Genomic DNA, 23612 nt, shown 5'->3' on the forward strand with positions numbered 1-23612 from the left:
CAATAAAATTAAGCTCTGATACCAACTGTAACACCCCAGATTTTTTAGGCGTGTTATAACTTAGGATTTCAGGAATATAAATTTTTTTCCATATCACAGACATACATCACATAAATTTCCAACAATCCTAATTTCACATTCTCAGCCTAACAAACCCGATAATCATACAGCCAAGACAAGTGATATCATTACAAATGTGGAAGCTTGATCGAACCTGATATGGTACACAACCATAATGCTTTATTTATAATATAAGAAATCGTTCAAGACATTTACAAATGTATTACATGGATATCATTTCTCGAAAGCGATAACCAAACGCCTCAACATAACCAAATCATACTAAGGTTCGCATCAATTGAATTTCTCATACATACATAAAGATATGCTAAAACATGTTACACACAGCAAAACGAGCTTATCCTTTAGCCATCTCTTTTCCCTTAGAGTCGCTTGTCGAACCTGGAACGTTTGAATATTCCAGGGACATAGTCCAATTAGAAGATGAATCTTCTAATGAGAGCTCCAAAAATAGTTTATATCAATGCATGAATAGGTATAAAACGTATGAGAAAAATGAGGAGTACTTCAAAGTGTTTCGAGAACATGTCAGCCTCCTCAAATGAGAGCTTTCTTAAAGGCGCACGCATAATGCCTCTCGAGAGGTCCCTAATCATGTCATCTCGGCCCGACCTCATAGAACTCATGCAAACACCACATCCACTGTCCCTTAGACTCACGGTCTTCCCCACGAGAGATTTCTCGATGGCGCATGCATAGCGCATCTCGGGAGATATCCGACTTTTTTCCTCGGCTAATAACAAATAGGTGCAACAGTATGGCCACACGAATTTTAAAAATGCAATAGTTGAAAACCAACAACATATATTTTCCAAGAAATTACATTTCATATATGCAACATGATTTCATGTAAGAGAACAATATGATTTTGCGTATAAAAATGTTACACAAAACACGTTTCATGCAATAGTAGTATTACATAAGAGAACAAAAATAGGATTTGGAGTATAGGAGTCTCACCTTGACTTAATTTCGGGATTCCTCAAAATTTGTGCAAATTCTCAAGTCTTCTGACTAAAACCACCTCCTCACACACCCTCATGTGTTGAGCAAGTGCTTTTTCTTCTCTAGGAACAAAAGCCTTCTATCTACTAAGCTTGAAGCACTCTCGTCTAACACGAATTTATCACAACTTAAAATGAGGAAACCCTTGGCCATGAGCACCATATTTATAGGTTTGGAAACTTGGCCACCAAGGAAGTCACAATCATTTCAAATCATTTCTAAATCTTCCAAGATATTCCAATCATTTCAAATATTCCAAAATATTCTCTAATCATTCTAAATCTTCTAAGATATTTTTTAATAATTTCAAATCTTCTTAGATTTTCTGCAATCATTCTTATTTGAATCAAATCTTATCCAAATAAGATCATATCAAATCTTATCCAAATCAAATCTCATCAAATCTTATCCAAATCAAATCTTATGAAATAAGTTATCATGATCTTTCATCTTAACTCTAAAGTCATCATGAGACTTTATCCTTACTCTCCTAGATGCTCATAGGAAAAAAGTTTTAATAATTACACTTTGGCTCAAACTTTTCAGATAATTGCACTTAGACCCTTTTCAACTTGGTCCCAAGACCAATTTTTAATTGCATTTTAGTCCCTAAAGAAAGGACTAATTACGCTAATATCCCTAATTTTTAGGTAAATTACACTTTTACCCGAATCTAAAAAATTACGATTTTGCCCCTGGCTTAAAAACTGAACATCTCCCTTAAGACCTTCATAACCCTTTGAAATGTCCTAAAACTTTCATTTGACCCTTGAAAATTTTCAAAAAAATATCGTTTGGACCTTCCTATGTCAATTTCAAAAAATTGCACTTAGGCCCGAATCTTCGTTTTGGTTACAAACCCTTTTGTTTCTCCCAAAAACTATTGAAGAGTTGCTCTACATACCAAATATGAACTTGCTCGGGATTCTATTAACTTCCCGGATGCCCCTACATTAATTCGGTATTTCAGCCTAAATCATAGCTACATTTTTAGTTGTATCGGGAACCATTCCCGATCCAATTTCTTTCGGTACCATACCATAAATCATACCTTGAGATACTTGACGTTGTCACATCATTGTCCTTAAGCATCTAGGCTCTAGGTTACTCCTTGCAGCTGATTCAGCAACTAATTGCCCTTTCAAGCCCATTTTTCAGTATTTTAAACTCACTTAAAATACGTGGCAACCTTACGAAAATATAGGGTATTACAACATATCTCTTTAGGAATTTGAATTAGATTCAAATTCCAATTACTTATCCCATTATATTATTAAAATTCAAATGTTAATGAATTTGAATTCATTAACATTTATCTTATCACTAGGGAACTTTTTCGAATGTAACCGCAATTCTAACACTTAATGAACGCTATTATAACCTTAGTGAGATACATATAAATTATATCCATATGGGCCAACATTATGCTAAGTGCCATCAATTATTTAGTGACTAAATAAATATATGTATGTATTATGGGGGTTAGAACCAAGGCTTTCTTTCTTTCTTTCGCCAGCCAGCCTCCTGTATGTGTATATAACTAGAGCAAATAAGATGAAAAGGAACCTTCTTGATGCAGAGAAGGTGGCACAGCACCGTTATGTGTGTGATGGCGCATGGATAAGTGGGCAGCCTGGCAAATGAGCATCGTCGTCATCGTCAACATCTGCTGCTCTGGCTCTTGTGGCTGGTGGAGGATCTGATCATATGCATAAACATTTTCCGACAAGTGTTTGCATTTTGACATCTTGAGGTATTTCATTTAACTACTGAGGTTTTTCTCTTTTTGATTCTTGTATCTCTTTCCCCACGAACTGGTTTCCCTCTCGCATCTGTTTCTCCTGTTCCTAGGTAATTATAGAAACAAACAAAAATTAGAGAGTCTATGGATATGCACGTACTTGTTCTGTGAGTTGATAAATAAATATATACCAAAATGCATGTTTCATGGTTAAATTCCTAGTATTATTGCACCATATAGTGTGAGTATTTTGGTTTTGGTTTGATATATATATGTCCTGCAACAACTCCTGGCGTCTGTGTGCGCACGCATCTAATCTGGCTCCTCCTACTTAGATGCACGTATCAACTTCTTCTTTATTGTTCTTGACTTTGAGTTTGATGCAGTCAAAGTGCAAGAATTTTTACTGCAGGTATGCACTTCCTTACTTCAAACTTTGTTCTTGGTGTTTTGTGACTCTTAAATGTTGATGGATCACGTTTTCACATCCACTTGTGTAAAAAAGAAAAATGGAAATCTACTTCCGTTAATAGTTTAAGCAATCAAATGCATGCTAGTTTGTGGTTTGTACAGAAAGTATAGGGAGAGTTTTGCTCTCTTACCAGCAGATTTAGTTGACATGAGGCAGAAGGGAGAGAAGCATAGAGTTTGATAAGAACCCTACAGAGGCAAGTAGAGGTGCAATAGGCTTATACAGTTAAAAAGTATAGTGTTCAGAAGCAGAACCAAGCGAGCGCATTCGCTTGCGGCTTGGGCAAAGTCATCCAAAATATATGCCCATCTCCACCCATCTTATATTCCTCCAACTGTTTCAGGAATTTATGTAGCAGATACTCAGGATGCCATTGATGGGAAATTCTTTTGTAGGCTCTTGTAGGAATCAATAGACAATTGCACAACAGAGCTAGGATAGTGAAGCTCTGCTCTTCCACTCCTAGTAATCTGTTCACTTTTGAGCTCTTATGAAGCCAAAAAAAAAAAAAAAATTACTAAGGTGGTTATTGCAGTAGTAGTAATAGTGATGCCTCAGTAATCTTGAAGTAACAAAATTTACTATTTGAACAATGATCATCTCAGCCTCAGATTCCAATGGTGAGGACAATGGGTTATTATTGCCATAATTTTCACAGAACTAGGATATGTAGTTATGACTAACCTCATTACAGATTATGTTCACCTTAAACATAGAGTTAAAATAGGAGAGATCTTATCCTCAATTACAATATGGAGAACATAGAGTCAAAATCTGGTAGGAAATATAATGATCTTATATAACTAAAAATGGAGATGATTGAAGAATCAGAAATCCATAACCTAACCTCGTTTGTAAGAGTAAGGTGATGTGATCATGATAATAATTTGTACATGGTCTTATCATAATATAATCCCCTCTCTTGCTGAAATTTTCAGATTCCAAGTACAGTCTATTCCGGTTACCTAGGAACTATAAACACCATATGAACTCCTTAAAACACTTGTAGGATTTGGATATTTTGTTAATGAACAAAGGATGGATGGGCTTTCTATCTTGCTGTGGGCTGTGTCCGATTGTTCCACTAAAACCTTGATCTATGCAATCAAACTGGCATTCTTTTTGTGCAAAAGTTCATCTCTCCTGTTCAACTAAATGAAGTGATTTTTGCTTAAATTTCTTTAAATTTGTTCCACTTGAAACATACCATACGTCTCCAACAGAACATACAACAACATACTAAATTATAACCTTTTTACATTAAAACTCAAATCTCAATTCTTCAACCAGAAAGTTACCATTCACTAGTTTTGGACTTATATGACTTGATCATCCCTATTCATGACTGTAGTTCTTCTTTAATCTTCTAACATCGAATTTAGCTTATTAATCATCCCTATTCATGACTATATATTCTATAAGGATATTATATTTTATCATATTCCCAAGAGTTTTCTGCCAAAGTTTCTTTTATCTTTGTCTTTCAACTAATATTTAAATTTTTGGAGTATCCTTTTCTTTCAAGATGCCTCATCTCTTTAATCTCGAAAACTTCTCTTATCTCCCAACAATCTTATCCAATAATCTCCGAAATTTTTGCTTAGGACCTTTAGGCCATCGAGAATAAACCAGAAGTGGGTTTTTAGGAGCTGTAGGGGAGGTTTTAGGAGCTGTAAGTGGGCTGAGTGGGTTTTCAGAAGCAGCAGGCAGTGGGTTTTCAAAAGTTGATGCTGATGCTCCCCCTGAGGACTTGTTATCTGGGATTCAATAGGGTCAGACATTGGAAGAGAGATGGTGGGATTCCAATGCTATATGCACTTGCAGTCTCCTCCGGAAGAGATGTACTAGGATATAAAGGGTGATCGTCGTAAAAGGTTAAATCAGGGGACACAAAAAACTTTTGAGAGGAGGGATAATGGCACTTGTAACCTTGTTGGAAAGGAGAATACCCAACAAAAATACACTTGAGTATTGGGGGAGGGGGAATTGAAGTGTTTTGGCGAGAAGACAATTGATGAGGTAAAAAGTTGTGAGAATAACTTTCCCCTAATAGGAATTAGGAACATAACTAGTGAACATCTTGGTTAGGGCAACCTCTATAAGAGGTCTGTTTTTTCTTTTAGCCACCTTATTTTGTTGAGATGTATGTGGACATAACTTTGATAGAATATGCCATGTTCGAAGAGATATTGAGTGAAATCATTAGAAAAATATTCATGGCCATTATCAGTTCGAAAGTCATGAATGGAAGATTGGGATATATTCAAGATAAGTTTATGAAATTGTTTGAAAATGCTATTAGCCTCGGATTTTTCTCTCATGAGATAAACCCAACAAACCTTAGTATGATCGTTAATAAGGGTTATAAACCACCAAGTACTTGAGACATTTGAATGTCGGGTGGGACCCTAAATATCACTATGAATCAAATGAAAAAGGTTTAGATGGTTTGTAAGATTGTATAAGATAATGAGAGCGAGGTTGTTTAGCAAGAACAAATTGCTCACACTTAATAAAGGTTGCTCTTTATTAATGAAAAGACAATGATATAAGAATTTTAGGTATGTAAAACTAGAGTATCCTAGGCATTTATGCCACATCAGTGCATTGGCATTAGAAGTTACAATAAGAACTAGTTTATTTGTGGGAGGATTTTGAATGGCTGCACCATCTCTTGAAACATAGTAAATGTCATATTTTTCCTTAGTATTGGCAATCATTATCCCTGAAGACTAGCCTTGAAAAACACAATAAGAAGGGAAAAATTTTACACTATAATTCATGTCTTGTCAGTTTGTTAACTGAGAGTAAATTACACTTTAATTTGAGTAAATGTAGAACTAATTTCACCTTTAGTTTTAATAAACTAACTGTTCCATATCCCAAAGCAAGAGATGTAATGCCATTAACCATAGAAATATTAATGGTAGTACTACAAGTTGCATAATCTGATATAAAATTAACCAAACTTCTCATATGATCAGATGCACTTATATCCACTTTCCAAACATGTTCAAGAATCATTCGAGATATTAATGAGTACCAAAAAATACATTGTTGAGCAATTGCGGCTGTTGGCTAAGAAGTACCAGGGCTTGAGAATTTTGTACTTGTGGTTTGATTTAGCAATCTATAAAATACTTCAATCTGCTTAGCTAATAGGTTTAGGTTTGTGTTTTTTTCGATTTTAGTAGGAGCTTCTTCTGTAACATAGACTAAAAATGTTGTTTCTTGTTTATATCCTGGCTTCCAATTTGCTGCTTGCCATGAATCTTCCAGCATGTTTCACTTGTGTGGTAAATTTATTACAGTGGTCACATCACTACTTATCGGTTCCTTGATCTCTCGACAAAGTGCCTTCTTTTTTGTTTTGTTCAAGCAATGTAAACTTGCATAGTCACATTATTGCAGAGCACAAATCCAATTTGTACCTAAATAATAGCCACTAATTTATGTGACAATTTACATTGTAATGAATGTATATACATTAAATTGTCCATGAAACCGAGATATTATATTATAGTTTTATCTCATATTTGTCGTGAATATTATAATGCATGATAGACATTTCTTAAAATTGGTTTTTACTTGTCTAGGTTTCAATTGGAACTATGAGCTACTACCACATCCTTGTTTTGTTGTCATAGCTTGGCATCCATATAATGTGAATTCTCTCATAATGGTTGGATAATGCTTCGATGGGCACCATGCATCCTAGTAAAATTATGTATTGCATGGCATACTTTGGAAAAACATTTTTATGATGCTCCATATTAAATGATGTCATTGTTTTGTGTATCTAGAAGTGTCCTTTTCGTTAATACACTAAAACTTTGTTCGAGGACATTGCATAAGAACCGAGTATTGGTAATTGAACCATCTTTCCAGACCACGAAGTTGTCATGGCACTTCCTTAGGCGCATGTCATAACTTCAGCTGGCTTGCTTTTGGATGTTTTGTTTTTGCACGTTTGCACCTCTGTGCTTCTTTTATAGTTTATCTGCTGAATATTCACTGCTCACACCTTTAGGCTTCAGCTGTTCTTCCATTTTTTCCCTCCCTCCTTTCTTTCTTCTATTTTTTACCTTTCTCCTAGCATCTTCAGCTGTTAGGTAACTTCTGTTTTACAGTTTAGGTTTTTCTTTATGCTGCATCGTTTTCCGTTTTCTCTTCCTAGTAATTGCTGCATTATTTTTCACTTGAGTACAACTCCATAGAACTATAGATTATTTGTGATTTTTTTTTTTTTTTTGCAAATTGTATTTTATTTTACTCTCTCTTCGTTTTATGAATTTTTTTACTGTATTTTATTTTACTCTCTCTTCGTTTTATGAATTTTTTTACTTGCATCGAAATTTGAAACAATCCATCTTTTTAATGTTCTAGATTTCTCGTTCTTTGTTAAAATAATATTAGTCGTTATTATCCTATTGGTTATTTGAACATTCATGATTATATGAGTTTCTCATTTACCTCTTTATAATTACACATAGAGACTAATGGTATCTTATAGTTGGTGGTGATGGTGTTTTGTTTCTGTTCTAATTCTTTCTTCACTCTATATATGCCTTTATAATTTGCTTTGTTTACTATAACATATTGGCTATAAGTTTATCACTTCTTATGACGTAAATGTTATTGCAAGTGGTATGCTTGTCATTTGAAGTATGAAAACAATGACTTCTTATGATGTTTACAAAAAAATGATGGCATATATACGTATATATTGAGCATATATTTTAAGCATGTCTGTGGCGTGCTGTGTTTTGGATTTTTATTTTTATTTTTTCAAAATTGGACACACAGCATGTCCATGTGTTTGTACTTCATAGATTTGTAGGTTAATGGATGATGAAAAGGAGGGAAAGTGATGAAATAAAGTTACCATATGGTTGACTGTGATTTACTTTGAAAGGGGAGGCTAGGTATTCCAAACCTTACAAACCAGAGGGCATCCATGTAGTGGAGGACCATTGGCGTGCGGGAAAGAGAGAGGAAGAGGTGATAGAAAGAGAGATGAGAGATGGAATTAAGGGGGATGAGGCAATATATGCAAAACAGTAATTTACTGTGACCTACTAGGTTATTGCCATTTTGTATAACTTGGGGCATGTTTGTGTTTTTCCTCCCAAATTTTAGATGTTAAAAGAGAAATTCATGCAAGTATATAAAACAACATTAGGGGTATCCCGATATAAATTTTAGTGTTCTAAAACGTGTTAGGTGCTAGTCAGGCGACAGACGAGAGCCTAGCGCCTAAGGTGCCGCTTAGGAAAAATGTTGCTTGCTTGTTGTTTGACGAAGATGGTGCAACAAGTAGCAAGGAGGAAGATGACCATACGTACCAAAGGAAGAAGAGCAAGAACTGTCGACGATGAGAGAGAGATAGAGAAATGACGAGATTGGCGACAAGAAAGAGAAAAACAAGATTGGCGCACAACAGAGAGAGAAACGATAAGATCGGCGGTGACGATAAGTTTGATGAGAGACAGTGAATGGGAAAGCAAAGAGAGAATAGGAAAGCAGCGAGAGAGAGTAATGACGAGAAAGAGAGAGAATGATAATCGACTCAGACAACTAGGTGTCGATCAGGCCCGACAGTGCCTAGGGGTGCCGATTTAGACTGATTAGCGGCGACCACCTTTTAAAACACTGATAAATTTAATTGTAGGGTAATACCATAAAAACTCTACTATATAATATTATAGAAGTTGATCTGATATAATTGTTATTTACTTTTTAATGTTTTTCTATTTTATCAATTTTTTGTACTCTTTTAATAATGGGGTTTTTAATTAAATAATATTATTTAAAAAAAATTACTAAAATAGTATTGATCCAAATATATATTTATCAACAAAGTAGTGAATTGCCACACAAGCATGCCACGGGGGCATGAGGTGTTGCGTGGTAGGCATAGAAATGATGCTCTCAGAAAGAGAGTGAGCGTTTTTATAGTTGGGTTAAGAATCGCTCCTTAGTTTTGTTCAATTTTCGGTAATGGGAGTATAGAAACACTCATAGGAAGAGTGTTTCTATACTTAACCATTACCATAACCATGAAAAAGAGCATTTATATGCTTAGCCAACTGCAAAAACCTATAAATGATCCTCTCTCCATTTTACAAACAATAAATAAACATTCACCAACTATAAGAAACATGTAATTGATAAATGAAACCAACTAACAAAATACACACTTGAAAAAATGTCTTATAATTGACAAACAAGCATTCACGGAAAGCATAACACAAACCTGTAATGTAAAACTCAAAAACAAAAAATAGAAGACATCAATTTCGTATATACTCCAAAGGACAATGTTTACAAAGATCTAAAAAAGAAACTATAGGAAGTGGGAGACAAATGATCCCATAAATTATAGAATCTAATGGCAAACAAAGGATCCACAAAATATGAGAGGGTTAGTGATGTTGTTGTGCATATAAGATATACTAGGTTGATTAGGTTTAGTGTGTGAAGATATAATTGTATTCCATATTGTTTTGTTTGGTTATATGGTATCAGAGCCACCTACAACCGCCGCCGATCTACCACTACTCTAGTATATGAGTCAACTGCTGTTGTCGAGCGTTTGGAACGGAGAAGACGAAGGTTCTCCCGCTTCTATCATCGTCGGTAACCGTTAAGCGTCGTTGCCCTTCCCAATTGCATTGTCGTGCCTACCTTCTGCCATAGGCCTTTTCGACCATCGTTTGCTCTTGCCACCATCGCCATCGACGTCATCAACCTAGGATCGGCCAACCCCCGAAATCTAGCCACCATTGCCACCGCCATCAAATCTAACCACCTAGATTGTTTGTTGCTCCGATCTCTCTCCCCGGAACTCAAATCATTGACATTGTTGCCACCATTGGACTTCTCTCTCTTAGATCTTCCAGATCTCGGTGGTTTCATCACTATCCGCCATCGTCGACCGCTGCCGCCTTCCGTTAACTTCGTCAGTGCTCCAGCGAGCCTCTACCGCTGCTCACTGCCCTTCCATCCCGATCATTTTCTTTGTTTTTCATGGAAGCCTATCAGACCATCGATCTCAAATTTGATTTGCAGCAACCCTTTGATTTCTAACCAGAAGACCACCTCTACCAACTTGAATACCAATGGGCACTATTACTGATAAAATGACCAAATCCACTTCATCCATATACTATAGGAGACAAAATCTGATGAAGGTATTGTTGTTGCTCCTATTAAAGATTCCATCTTTCCTCTTCTCTTGATCACAAGTAATACTAATTGATACCTCTCTATAAAATTGCTCCCATTTAATTTATGAGAGGTGATTTGTATTGAGGGGTTTTCAGAATGACTAGGTGCTAAGAATAATTAGGGGTTGGAGACAATCGGGATACTGGTTGATTCCTCTCGATCTCAAATTTGATTTGCAGCAACCCTTTGATTTCTAACCAGAAGACCACCTCTACCAACTTGAATACCAATGGGCACTATTATTGATAAAATGACCAAATCCACTTCATCCATAGAGGAATCAACCAGTATCCCAATTGTCTCCAACCCCTAATTATTCTTAGTACCTAGTCATTCTGAAAACCCCTTAATACAAATCACCTCTCATAAATTAAATGGGAGCAATTTTATAGAGAGGTATCAATTAGTATTGCTTGTGATTAAGAGAAGAGGAAAGATGGGATATTTAATAGGAGCAACAACAATACCTTCATCAGATTTTGTCTCCTATAGTGTATGGGAAACAAAAAACTCAATTGTGATGGCATGGTTGATAAACTTGATGGAGTAAAAGATTGGGCGCTTGTACTTGTTCTACTGAACAACAAAAGAAGTGTGGGATGTAGTGAAAGAGATGTACTCAAATCTTGAGGATATATCTCAAAGTTTTGAAGTTCACTCTAAAATTTGAAACATTTGACAAAGTACACTATCTGTTATCGAGTACTTTAATACGCTCTCGGAATTGTGACAACAAATCGATTTGTTTCACAATGTTGAGTGGAAGTGTCCAAATGATGTAGTCCCGTACAATAAGATGGTAGAAAAAGATCAAATATTCGATTTCTTACAAGGCTTGAATCAAGACCTTGATGATGTTCGAGGACAAATACTTGGCACAAAGCCTCTACCAAAACTAAATGAGGTGTTTGCTGAAGTCTGGCGTGAAGAAACAAAGAGGAAAGTGATGACATCTCCAATATAGCCCTTATCCACTGAGATAGCAGTTCGGGGATTTGCTTTTGCAACAAACTGAAATGAAGGATACAATCCAAAAGGAACTTCTGGAAATAACAAACAATTGTGGTGTGAGCATTGTAAGAAGCCCAACCATACTAAAGACACGTGCTAGGATATTCATGGAAAACCCCCAGATTGGAAGCCATGAAGCCAAAGGAGAAAGAATGCCTACGTGGCTAAGATAACAACTGGTGTAGCCTCTCAACCATTCACAGTAGAGCAAATGAAAATTTTTCAAAAATTGATGATTTCCTCACTAGTTACAAATGCCTCCGAAACTATCCCATCAATCTCTTACTAGCTTTGCAACCCTTACATCACATAAAGGTATTTTTTCCTTATTGTCATGTAAAGACTCACATAATCCTTAGATAGTGGACATAGGTGCTTCTAACTATATGACAAGCTACAATATAAGATTTAGTAACTATCAATCATGTAAGGAAAATGTTAGTATTATTGTAACAGATGAGTCCATGTACACAACAATAGGGAGAGGAGATATGGAACTCAATGGATTGAAATTGAATTCAGTTTTTCATGTTCCTAGTTTGCAGTGCAATTTACTTTTAGTGACTAAATTAACCAAATATTTGAACTATTCAGTAACATTTTTCCCTTCTTGTTGTAAATTTCAAGATTTGGCATTGGAGAGGACGATTGGGAATGCTAAGGAGCAAAATGGTTAGATGTTAGCTCTCTTTCAAGTCCAAAATTACCTATTGTTTTTTCCTTGATTTCTAATTCCAATGTTCTGTTGTGGCATCATAGATTAGATCACCCGAGTTTCTCTTATCTAAAGCATTTGTACCCTTATTTGTTCATTAATAAAGATCGTTCATCATTTCAATGTGATCATTGTACTCTTGCTAAACAAATTAGTGCATTTTATTCACCTCACACATACAAACCTTCTACTCCATTCCATTTAATTCATAGTGATGCGTGGGGACCATCACGAGTGTTAAATTTAATCGGGGAACGATGATTTGTTACCTTTATTGGTGACCATACTTGAGTATGTTGGATTTACTTGATGAGAGAAAAAATCCGAAATAACTACAATATTTAAACGATTCCACAAGCTTGTTAAAAATGTTTTCCAATCATCTATACATATTTTTCGAATAGATAATAATAGAGAGTATTTCTCCCATGAATTAAATGAATATCTTTAAGAATATGGGATACTTCATCAAAGCAAATGTGCGTATACTTCTTAACAAAATGGGATTGTTGAGAGAAAAAATCACCTCTTATTGGAAGTTGCTCGGTCCATCATGTTTGCTAGTCATGTTCCACACTCCTTTTGGGGTGAAGCAATTCTTACATCAACATTCCTTATCAATCGTGTTCCCTCCAAAGTTCTTCAATACCGAACACCCTTCAGTGCACTGTTGTTTGTCTTTCCTTCCTCTCAGGTTCATAATTCTCTTAAACCTCATGTGTTTGGATGTGTGGTATTTGTCCATAATGTTTAACCCAACTGAGACAAGTTTGATCCTAAAGCTCTCAAATGTGTCTTTTTTGGTTACTCCTCCACACAAAAGGGTTATAAATGTTATTATCCTTCTATAAAATGATTTTTGATCTCGTGTGATGTTTCCTTTGTTGAGGATCAAACCTTTTACCCCCAAGTTTCTCTCCAGGGGGAGAATAATACTCAAGGAGACAAACATTGGGAACCTAATTTCTTTGAGCTCTTCCCTTTGATCTCATAATCTTTTCCTTCCCAATTCGATTCTGAGTCCAAAGACGGTGGTGATATAGGTCAATGGGGAGAATCTAACACTATAAGACCCAAAACCAATTTTGGTTTACTCTAAGAGACCACAAACTCTAATACAAACTCAAGAGTATGGATCGATGGCAGATCCCATTACTATGGATAATCAAGAAGATGATGAGAAAAATGAGCCATGTTGTGAGGAAGAAGAACCTATCAATAACGTTGATATTTCGATTGCCATAAGGAAGGGGGTAAGGTCTTATATGAGAAATTCCAAGTATCCTATATTTGCATATACGAAATTATTAGGAAATTTCAAAGGCTTTGTTGCAAAGATTGATGAGATTCATGTTTCTGAAAATGTTCATGAGGTACTTCAAAATCCAAATTGGAAGAAAGTTGTGCTAGAAGAGATGAAGGCATTGAATGATAATGAAACTTAGGAGATGGTGAAGTTACCAGAAGGGAAGAAAATAGTTGACAGTAAATGGATCTTTTCAGTGAAGTATAAACTAGATAAAACTGTAGAATGGTATAAGGCAAGACTAGTAGCACAAGGTTTTACTCAAACCTATGTGATTGATTATGAAGACACCTTTGCATCAGTCGCTAAGCTTAACTCAATCGGAGTTCTTTTGACTATTGTTGTTAATTCAGATCGGAGACTACACTAACTTGACATTAAGAATGCTTTTCTCAATGGCATATTAGAGGAGGAAGTATATATGAGAGTTCCTCTTGGATTTGAAGAAAATGGAGATCCAGACAAGGTATGTAAGCTAAAAAAAATCATTTATGGTTTGAAACAATCACCTCAAGCTTGGTTTACACGATTCAACACTGTTATGAAGGATCTTGGATTCAACTAAGGCTAAGCTGATCACACCTTATTTGTGAAGAACAATAAGTCGGGAAAACAAGCAATACTCATTGTATATGTTGATGATATGATAATCATAGGTGATGATGAAATGAAGATTATAAATCTCAAAAAAAGACTTCAAACTGAATTCATGGTAAAAGATCTTAGGGAACTTAGATACTTTCTTTGAATAGAGGTTATAAGAAGTCACAAAGGGATCTTCATCTTAAAGAAAGTACACACTCGACTTATTTAAGGAGACATAAAAACTTGGGTGTAAATCTTCTAGTACGCCATTAGAACGTAACTGGAAACACAAGGTTTCAGATAGTGATCCTCCAATGAAAAAAAAAAAAGCAGCTACTAGCATTTGGTAGGAAAACTCATCTACCTTTCACTCACAAGACTAGATATTGCTTTTAGTGTGAGCGTGGTAAGTCAATTCATGCATGCTCCCACAAAAAGGCACATGGAGGCAGCAAACCAGATTCTGAGGCATTTAAAGAGAAGTCCTGACAAATGGTTATTATTTAAAAAGATTGGAGTTAAGGATGATGTTGGTTTTTCAGATACAGATTGGACATGAGTCATTGATGATAGCAAGTCAACAACTGGGTATTGCACAAAAGGGGGGGTAATCTAGTGACATGGAGAAGCAAAAAATAGTTCGTGGTTGCCCGAAGCAGTGAAACAGAGTATAGAGCCATAGCTCAAGAAACATGTGAACTTATTTGGATACGAAGATTGATGGCAGATTTAAACATGCTAGTAACAGGGCCTATGAAGTTTAGTGACAACAAATCAGCTATCAGTGTAGTCCATAAACTAGTTCAACATAATTGAATGAAACATGCGAGGATTGACAGAAACTTCATCAAGATTGAGATTAAGAATGTGACTATTGCCTTGTCCTACATTCTTACCAAGACACAAGAAGCTGATGTTCTAATCAAAGTTCTTTAAAAATCAAGTTTCGATATCTATATTAGTAACCTGGGAATGACTGACATTTATTCTTTAGCTTGAGGGGGAATGTAGGAAGTGAGAGACAAATGATCCCACAAATTATGAAATCTAATGGGGAACAAATGATCCACAAATTATGGGTTGTGTTTTTCTTTTTTTTTTTTTGTTTGAATAATGAGAGGGTTAGTGATGTTGTTGTGTATATGTATAGGTTGATTAAGTTTAGTGTGTGAAGATATCATTGTATTCCATATTGTTTTGATTGGTTATAAACCTAACTATATAAACTCAACTTAACAGACGTGTGTTCGTCTTTATCTTGTGTGGTCGAATGGGTCTTGGTATACCGGTCTCGATAATGCCTAAGTGTGACATGTCAGTCTAATGGTGTTGGACATATTAATATGTGATGGTGACCCCCTGGAGTCGACAAGTGCGACTATATATCAGTCCAATAGAGCCCAAAGGCCTAGGTGTCGGTGGAAACTGTGACTTGGGTTGATGTTGGTGGAGACATGTGTTGTGTCCATCTCATTTATTATCAGCTTTCCCTCCTATTGATCCATATTGTCACCATTTATGTAAACATGGGTATCCTTACCATGGTGACAAGTGACTCTAACTATGGTTGTGACTGTGGTGTGACTAGGATTTGTGGGGCTGGGTTGATACCACTTGCAAACTGAGTGACCTGCATCCACCTCAAAAGCTACCACTGATAGGTGCTAATACCTAACATAGCTTGTTATGCTCCCTTATGGGTCAGACCATTTAATACATTTAAGACATCTAAGGCGATGACATATTGTCATATGCACGCACAACACCAACCTCTTGTAAATAAAAAAATATAAAAAATAAACGTTTTAGGGAACTAGGAATAATGCAAACAGAGGAAAAAAAAATATTAAGTGGAAATGTATTTGTACCATGGCATACCTAAACCCATCCTTTGATTGGAATATCATTGATCGAGGATTAACAATAGAAGACAATGTGATATGCCTATATTGCGTCATATATGGCCCAAAGTGTGTTATGTGGAATAGGTTTGGGTGATTGTGAACTATAGATTTACGATGGTCATGCCACAAGTCCATGAATCGATTGTGGTGTGCTCCCAATTATAGTGGTGTTTGCCTCATATTTTCTTGTTGTGTAATGCCACCTCCATATCTTTAGTGGGAGGAATGTCTTGCCTAGGCCTTTTGATTGAAACAGACATGCTTGGCAGTAGGGCAGTTGAGACACTCATTGAACCAAACCATGGAACTGGGGCTAATTCTGAAGAAGGGGCAATAGATAAGGGTTCATATCAACGATTAGTAGGGAGACTTATTTATTTGTCATATACTCGACCATATATAACTTATGCCGTGATTGTGGCTAGCTAATTTATGCATGATCCTAGAGGAAACCATCTCAAGGCTGTCCACAAAATTCTCCACTACCTTAAGGGGTCTCCAGGTAAGAGTGTTCTGTTTCAAAGGGCCAGCAACTTATCTTTAGAAGCATTCATATATGTTGATTATGCCGGGTCACTTATGGATAAGAGATCCACCTCAGGCTATTGTACCTTCTTGGGGGGAAATCTTATTACTTAGAGCAAAAAATAGAGTGTGGTAGCAAGATCGAGTGCTGAAGCTAAGTTTAGATCTATGACCTTAGGTATTTGTGAACTTCTTTGGCTAAAAATTATCCTAACAGATTTGAAAATTCAGTGGTAAACACTTATGAGACTTTATTGAGACAACAAGTCTGTCATAAGTATAGCTCACAACCCGGTTCAACGTGATAGGATTAAGCATGTTGAGGTTGATAGGTATTTCATCAAGGAAAAGCTTGAGAGTGGATTGATCTGCACCCCCTTTGTTCTTACCAGAGGGCAGTTAGCGAATGTTCTAACTAAAGGCTTAACGGGTTAAGTTTTCCACAAGATATTGAGTAAGATAGGAATGCATGAAATAAGAGGGAGTGTTAGGAAATCAACGAGTGAATTATTCCTTCCTATCGTGGATTCTTTCCTATTACCATGTGTATCGTGCATTGCTGATTTCTTGCTAATTATTTGCTGCTTATTGTTCTGATTTGTTTTCTTGTATTTCATTATATTTTACCATTGTAGGATCTTTCCTTTATTGTACATATTTCCTAAGTTAGTTTAAGAAACTTTCTCTCATTAGGTAGCTGCCTATTCAGATTGATAGGCACCATACATGGGGTTTACAATTGAAGGTAAATAAGATCGGATTATTTTGTTCTTCCTTTCAACACATACAAACATCATTGTGCTCTTGACAACCTATTGCCTCAAATTACAAGAGGAACCATGCCCAACTACTATTATTCTCGATCATTTCCATCAACAACCATTACAATCAAGAAAGTTATTTTGTACTTCTCGTAAAGGTGTGTCTTGTCTATGTTACTCACTAGTTGACAATGTGCAAAACCACTAATACATGGACCAAATGACCAAAACGTACTAGAAAAGTAAATAACACTTGGAGAAGGGTGTGGAAAAGTACACATTTCAATCACAGTACCCGAGTTTGCTCTGCAAATGGCTTGGCTCATGAGCTGCAGCTCATTGTAAGATTCCTCCCAATTACCAATTATCAGTGCAATTGCCCTATATTTTGCATCCCATGCCTTTCAGTAGCTCACATGCTACTAAAACCTTTCAACGATGTGTTGTTGTAAAATGCCACATGGCACAAGGATCTCTACGGGCTTCAACATCAAACCCTTTACTACATGAGCAAGGTAACCAACATTCAAGTGGCAATGATCACTACTCATTATCGCATTCAAACACGTGCGAACCCTTTGTATAATGTAATCTTCCAAGGACTCGTGACATCCTTCTTCATTGCCCTAAGTTTGTGAGGGCATATGTCAAATTGCTTGGATTTCACATACCACATACTCTTGTTTGAGTGCATGGTGACATATGTTTTACAATCTTACACAAATATGTCTTCATAGCATATAAGACTTGTTTGTCCTTTAACTCTAATCCTTCTCATAGGTTCCCTTCTTGAGGTGCATGTGAATTTTGACCTGCTTCCATTTTGTTGTTCCACCTTACCTTGTCAACCCAATCATCTGTCAAGAATTCAAGGTCTTGACAGGTAGTGTGATGACCAACCCTCAATCCTATGATCGCCTCGTCCACATGGTTAGATCTATGATCTACTCCCAAATCCACATCATCCTAAATGGATTCATTGTCAACATCTAAGGTCTCCAACATAGCATTCACATCCACATCCTCGTTATTAGGGTTATTGTCAAGAATATTATCTCGAGTCAAGTGAAACATGTCAAATAAAATATCTTCTTCTCCACATTATGGCATGCATCAGTATTTTCATGACAATCTATTAATCTCCATTCCCATGCCACTTGGCATGCACAAACTACACTTACCACAAATCTCATATGGTGCATACCCCCCCCCAATACTCGAGGTAAGTGATGTATTGGCATATGACTCTGTGGGCCTATTTGAGGTATAAAACATCACATTAGTTGCGTTGTGTGCTGCTTAGACAACTTTCTACTTGGATAACCCTTGACCTTTTCGTAGATTATCTTGTTTTCTTAGTTAAGTAGATGCATAGAAACTTCGAACACATCTCATTGCAAACCATTCAACGAATTATCATCCTTTATTATCATATCCTTAAACGCTCCATCACCTGGAGTTATGCCCAAGTTAATCCCCACTTTGTCACATGTTACTTGAAGTAGTTCTTCATACCTTTCTCCGTTCTTTATTTTGAACATTTTTTGGTCTTCCCTAACATACATCATGCCATGTTAGGCAAAATGTTCTCAGTGTCCATTCCAACACGCAACCCTTTTTATTTAAAAGCATGCTCGGCAACCCTGGGGTAGGATTGCAAAGTCATTGCATGTGTATGGAAAGGGAAGGATCAAATAACAAGGAAAAAAAAAGTGTGAGGGAGGGACCGAAGAGTACATAACTAAAAGGCATTTCTTGCAATATGTATCTGTTACAGTCCTAATGTCATGTACCGATGAATGCCCCCATCTTTATTCTTTTATATGGTGGAAAAAGCATTCCAATCGATGCCAAAACATTACACATCTCAGAAAATAAGGTTGTGGATGAGCTAGTTGGCGGTGAGGCTGAGGTTCCCCTAACGAAAGCTATTATAACCTTAGTGAGATACATATAAATTATATCCATATAGGCCAACATTATGCCAAGTGCCATCAATTATTTAGTGACTATATATATGTATGTATGTGTTATGGGGGATAGAACCAAGGCTTTCTTTCTTTCTTCCGCCAGCCAGCCTCCTATATATGTATATATATAATTAGAGCAAATAAGAAGAAAAGGAATCTTCTTGTTGCAGAGAAGGTGGCACGGCACCGCTGTGTGTGTTGGCGCAAGGATAAGTGTGCAGCCTGGCAAATGGGTCTTCTTCCGGCATCATCGTAGTCGTCAACATCTGCTGCTGCTGCTGCTGCTGCTGCTGCTCTGGTGGCTGGCAGAGGATCTGATCATATGCATAAACATTTTCCGATAAGTGTTTGCATTTTGACATTTTGAGTATTTCATTTAATAACTGAGGTTTTTCTCTTTTTGATTCTTGTACCTCTTTCCCCACGAACTGGTTTCCCTCTCGCATCTGTTTCTCGTGTTCCTAGGTAATTATAGAAACAAACAAAAGTTAGAGAGTCTATGGATATGCGCGTACTTGTTTTATGAGTTGATAAATAAATATATACCAACATGCATGTTTCATGGTTAAATTCCTAGTATTATTGCACCATGTAGTGTGAGTATTTCGGTTTTGGTTTGATATATATGTCCTAAAACAACTCCTGGCGTCTGTGTGCGCACGCATCTAATCTGGCTCCTCCTACTTAGATGCAAGTATCAACTTCTTCTTTATTGTTCTTGACTTTGAGTTTGATGCAGTCAAAGTGCAAGAATTTTTACTGCAGGTATGCACTTCCTTACTTCAAACTTTTTTCTTGGTGTTTTGTGACTCTTAAATGTTGATGGATCACGTTTTCACATCCACTTGTGTAAAAAAGAAAAATGGAAATCTACTTCCATTAATAGTTTAAGCAATCAAATGCATGCTACTTTGGGGTTTATACAGAAAGTATAGGGAGAGTTTTGTTCTCTTACCAGCAGATTTAGTTGATATGAGGCGGAATCGAGAGATGCATAGAGTTTGATAAGAACCCTACAGAGGCAAGTAGAGGTGCAATAGGCTTATGCAGTTAAAAAGTATAGTGTTCAGAAGCAGAACCAAGCCAGCGCATTTGCTTGCGGCTTGGGCAAAGTCATCCAAAATATATGCCCATCTCCACCCATCTTATATTCCTCCAACTGTTTCTGGAATTTATGTAGCAGATAATCGGAATGACATTGATAGGAAATCTTTTGCAGGCTCTTGTAGGAATCAAGAGACAATTGCACAGCAGAGCTAGGATAGTGAAGCTCTGCTCTTCCACTCCTTGTAATCTATTCACTTTTAAGTTCTTATGGAAAGAAAGAAAGAAAGAAAGAAAGAAAAGGTATAGTGTTCTCCAATCCCACCTAGTGGATATTAAGGTTGTTATTGTAGTAGTAGTAATAGTGATGCCTGAATAATCTTGAAGTAACAAAATTTATTATTTGGACATGATCATCTCAGCCTCAGATTCCAATGGTGAGGGACATTGGGTTATTATTGCCATAATTTTCATTACGAGTAACCTAATCGCAGATTATGTTCACCTTAAACATAAGAGTTAAAATAGGAGAGATCTTTATCCTCGATTACAGTATGGAGTACATAAGAGTCAAAATCTGTTAGGAAATATAATGATCTTATATGACTGAAAATGGAGATGACTGAAGAATCAGAAATCTATAACCTAACCTCGTTTGTAAGAGTAAGGTGATGTGATCATGATAATAATTTGTACATGGTCTTGTCATAATTTTCCCCTATAGATTTTGTATCAAGGCGAACTGCTAATAATATAATCCCCTCTCTCTTCCTGAAATTTTCAGATTCCAATTGTACAGTCTATTCCGGTTACCTAGGAACTATAAACACCATATGAACTCCTTAAAACACTTGTAGGACTTGGATATGTTACTAATCAACAAAGGATGGGCTTTCCATCTTGCTGTGGGCTGTCTGATGGTTCCACTAAAACCTTGATCTATGCAATCAAACTGGCATTCTTTTTGTGCAAAAGTTCATCTCCTGTTCAACTAAATGAAGTGATTTTAGCTTAAATTTCTTTGAATTTGATCCACTTGAAACATACCATTAGTCTTCAACAGAACATAAAACAGCATACCAAATTACAACCTTGTTACACTCAAAACTAAAAACTCAAATCTCAATTCTTTAACCAGAAAGTTACCAGCCTTAATCATCCCTATTCATGACTATAGCTCTTCTTTAATCATCTCACATCGAATTTAGCTTATTAATCTTCCCTATTCATGACCATATAATCTATGAGGATACCTAAGAGTTTTCATCCAAAGTTTCTTCTATCTTTGTCTACCTTTTTTTTTTATTTTTTATTTTTAACTACAGACTTCTCTCCATCCACTCTCCTCAGGCACCTCAGTGGCTTTTTTTTTTTTTCAAACTATTTGGATTAAAAATGTTTAAACTGAATCTGTAGTCAATCCAATTTCTAATAGGGGCAGTTGACAATTGAATCCGATTTTTCACATTGTCAAGATCTTTTGAAAATATACTCTCTTCAATAAATTGCAGAATCAGAATTTTTGCTGTATTATTAGATATTGAATCATATTTGTAAGATGTATTATGTGTGCCAAAGTGGTGGGCAAGTGTTACCCTATAACATATTACACATAATGTAGAAAATGTAAAGGCTTGTGTTGAATCTCTTGGTACTTGTCAGACTTTTGGTACTTATCTTGCATCACTTCTCCGATGCTCTAATAGAATATTTCATGCAATCCCAAGCAATCCCAAATGCCATTTTTTTTCCCCTGATGCTTATTGCTAGTAATTGCTTCCCTGGTCCAATTTTCTGTGTCAACCATAAACATCAAATCTCCAGACCTTCTCTTTTGATGACATAAAACATGTCTATGCATGTGGGTCTCTCTCAATGGGCTAATTCAAAAGTATTTCATATAATCAAAAAAAGCTAGGCCTTGAACAAGTACTCATGCAAGGTGGAAAAGGAAATTCTGATAGGATGTAAAGCATTTTATGTACCCATAATATTGGCTGGAGAAGAGTCACAAAGAAGAATACCTTTTCATAGAGAGCCGTTACAGCTTCCTTCATTTTTTGTGACTGCAAAAAATTTATGCTTGATAAGCATCACCATCAATGTACTTTCTGGTAATCAGCTTTTGCTGTCTTCACAGTTTTTAATTCCATAGACAATGTGAAATTTAAACCAAACTAAAAAGCAAGGTCCTATCCTCAAAATTCACAAAGAATCTAAATTATAGAAAAAAGGAAGGAAATATTTATGATCTCTCCCTCTCTCTCTCTCTCTCATACGCATATGCACAGTAATAGTAAACACAATTCTCATGACCCTATTCACAACAGAGCCAATACAGCCCCCCAACCGCACTCATTGAACACGATATAATGGTTGGTCATATAGGTTAATAGTGGTCTGTGTGTTCATCCACAAATTAGGTAAGGGACATCCAGAAGCTCACTATTATAAAACAAATATGACACATTATCATCCTCATGATTACAGAGCACGCTTTCTTTTAATCAGTATATCTTTTAAGGTGGTTTTGTCTTCGCCTCACTAAATTGTAGCCAGTTTGCAACATGAATTCTTGGGATAAGTGGTACACATATCAGGTGTTTGCCTCATGATTAAAAAATGAACATGAAATTAATGTGTAAGTATTCGTTTTTATTTTTATTTTGTACGGATTATGCCAGGAGCAGATATTTACTAAATTATTATGACAATTAAAAAAATTGGCCCTACATAGAGCATTATGGAGAAAGTGGATCCATGTAAGGCTCAAGTAGTGGGGGAGATGAGTTCAATTGTATCCTATTATTGTTGAAATACGCTGAATCTTAGAAAAGCTTACTTGATATTTTATAGAATTCGAGTATGGGATATATCTACACGAGAAACTACCTAAACCATTTCCCAAAAATCAGGAACAGATTTAAATTGGGGTTAGAAAAAAAAAACAAATCAACTAATATTTAAATTTCTAGAGTTATCTTTTTCTTTCAACCTGCCCCATCCCTTTAATCTCGAAAACTTCTCTTATCTCCTAACTACAACCTTATCCACTAATCTCGAACATTCCTTCTATCTATTCAAACACTCTCTCTCAAGTTGGTTAATAAATATTCGTCATCCCCACCTTGCCAATAAGTGATTCAAAACCTGGTCTTCCTATAGCTTTTGTAAGCACATTAGCAATTTGACTTTTTGTAAGAAGATAGAACAGATTGATTCCTTCTTCTTCAATTTCCCGCTTTATAAAACTTCGATCATA

General features: G+C 36.1%; 1 protein-coding gene across 4 annotated transcripts in view; it reads right to left on the reverse strand.

Moving 5' to 3' along the window:
* Positions 1 to 2608: 2608 nt before the first annotated feature.
* Positions 2609 to 23612, reverse strand: part of LOC127799104 (truncated transcription factor CAULIFLOWER A-like) — a 77711-nt gene continuing 56707 nt past the window's right edge. Inside the window, exons 5-7 of one of the 4 annotated variants that reach the window (XR_008022542.1) lie at positions 22375 to 22416; positions 3430 to 3786; positions 2609 to 2933 (exon numbers count right to left, since the gene is read on the reverse strand). Coding sequence is in view for 3 of the 4 variants with exons in the window: in XM_052332838.1 (XP_052188798.1) it covers positions 19438 to 19620; positions 19720 to 19767; positions 22375 to 22416 (273 nt within the window). In the remaining variant the exon portion in view is untranslated. The other 3 variants (XM_052332838.1, XM_052332839.1, XM_052332840.1) reach the window with 3 other exon arrangements.

This window comes from Diospyros lotus, chromosome 4 (assembly GCF_014633365.1).
Source record: "Diospyros lotus cultivar Yz01 chromosome 4, ASM1463336v1, whole genome shotgun sequence".
NCBI lineage: Eukaryota > Viridiplantae > Streptophyta > Magnoliopsida > Ericales > Ebenaceae > Diospyros > Diospyros lotus.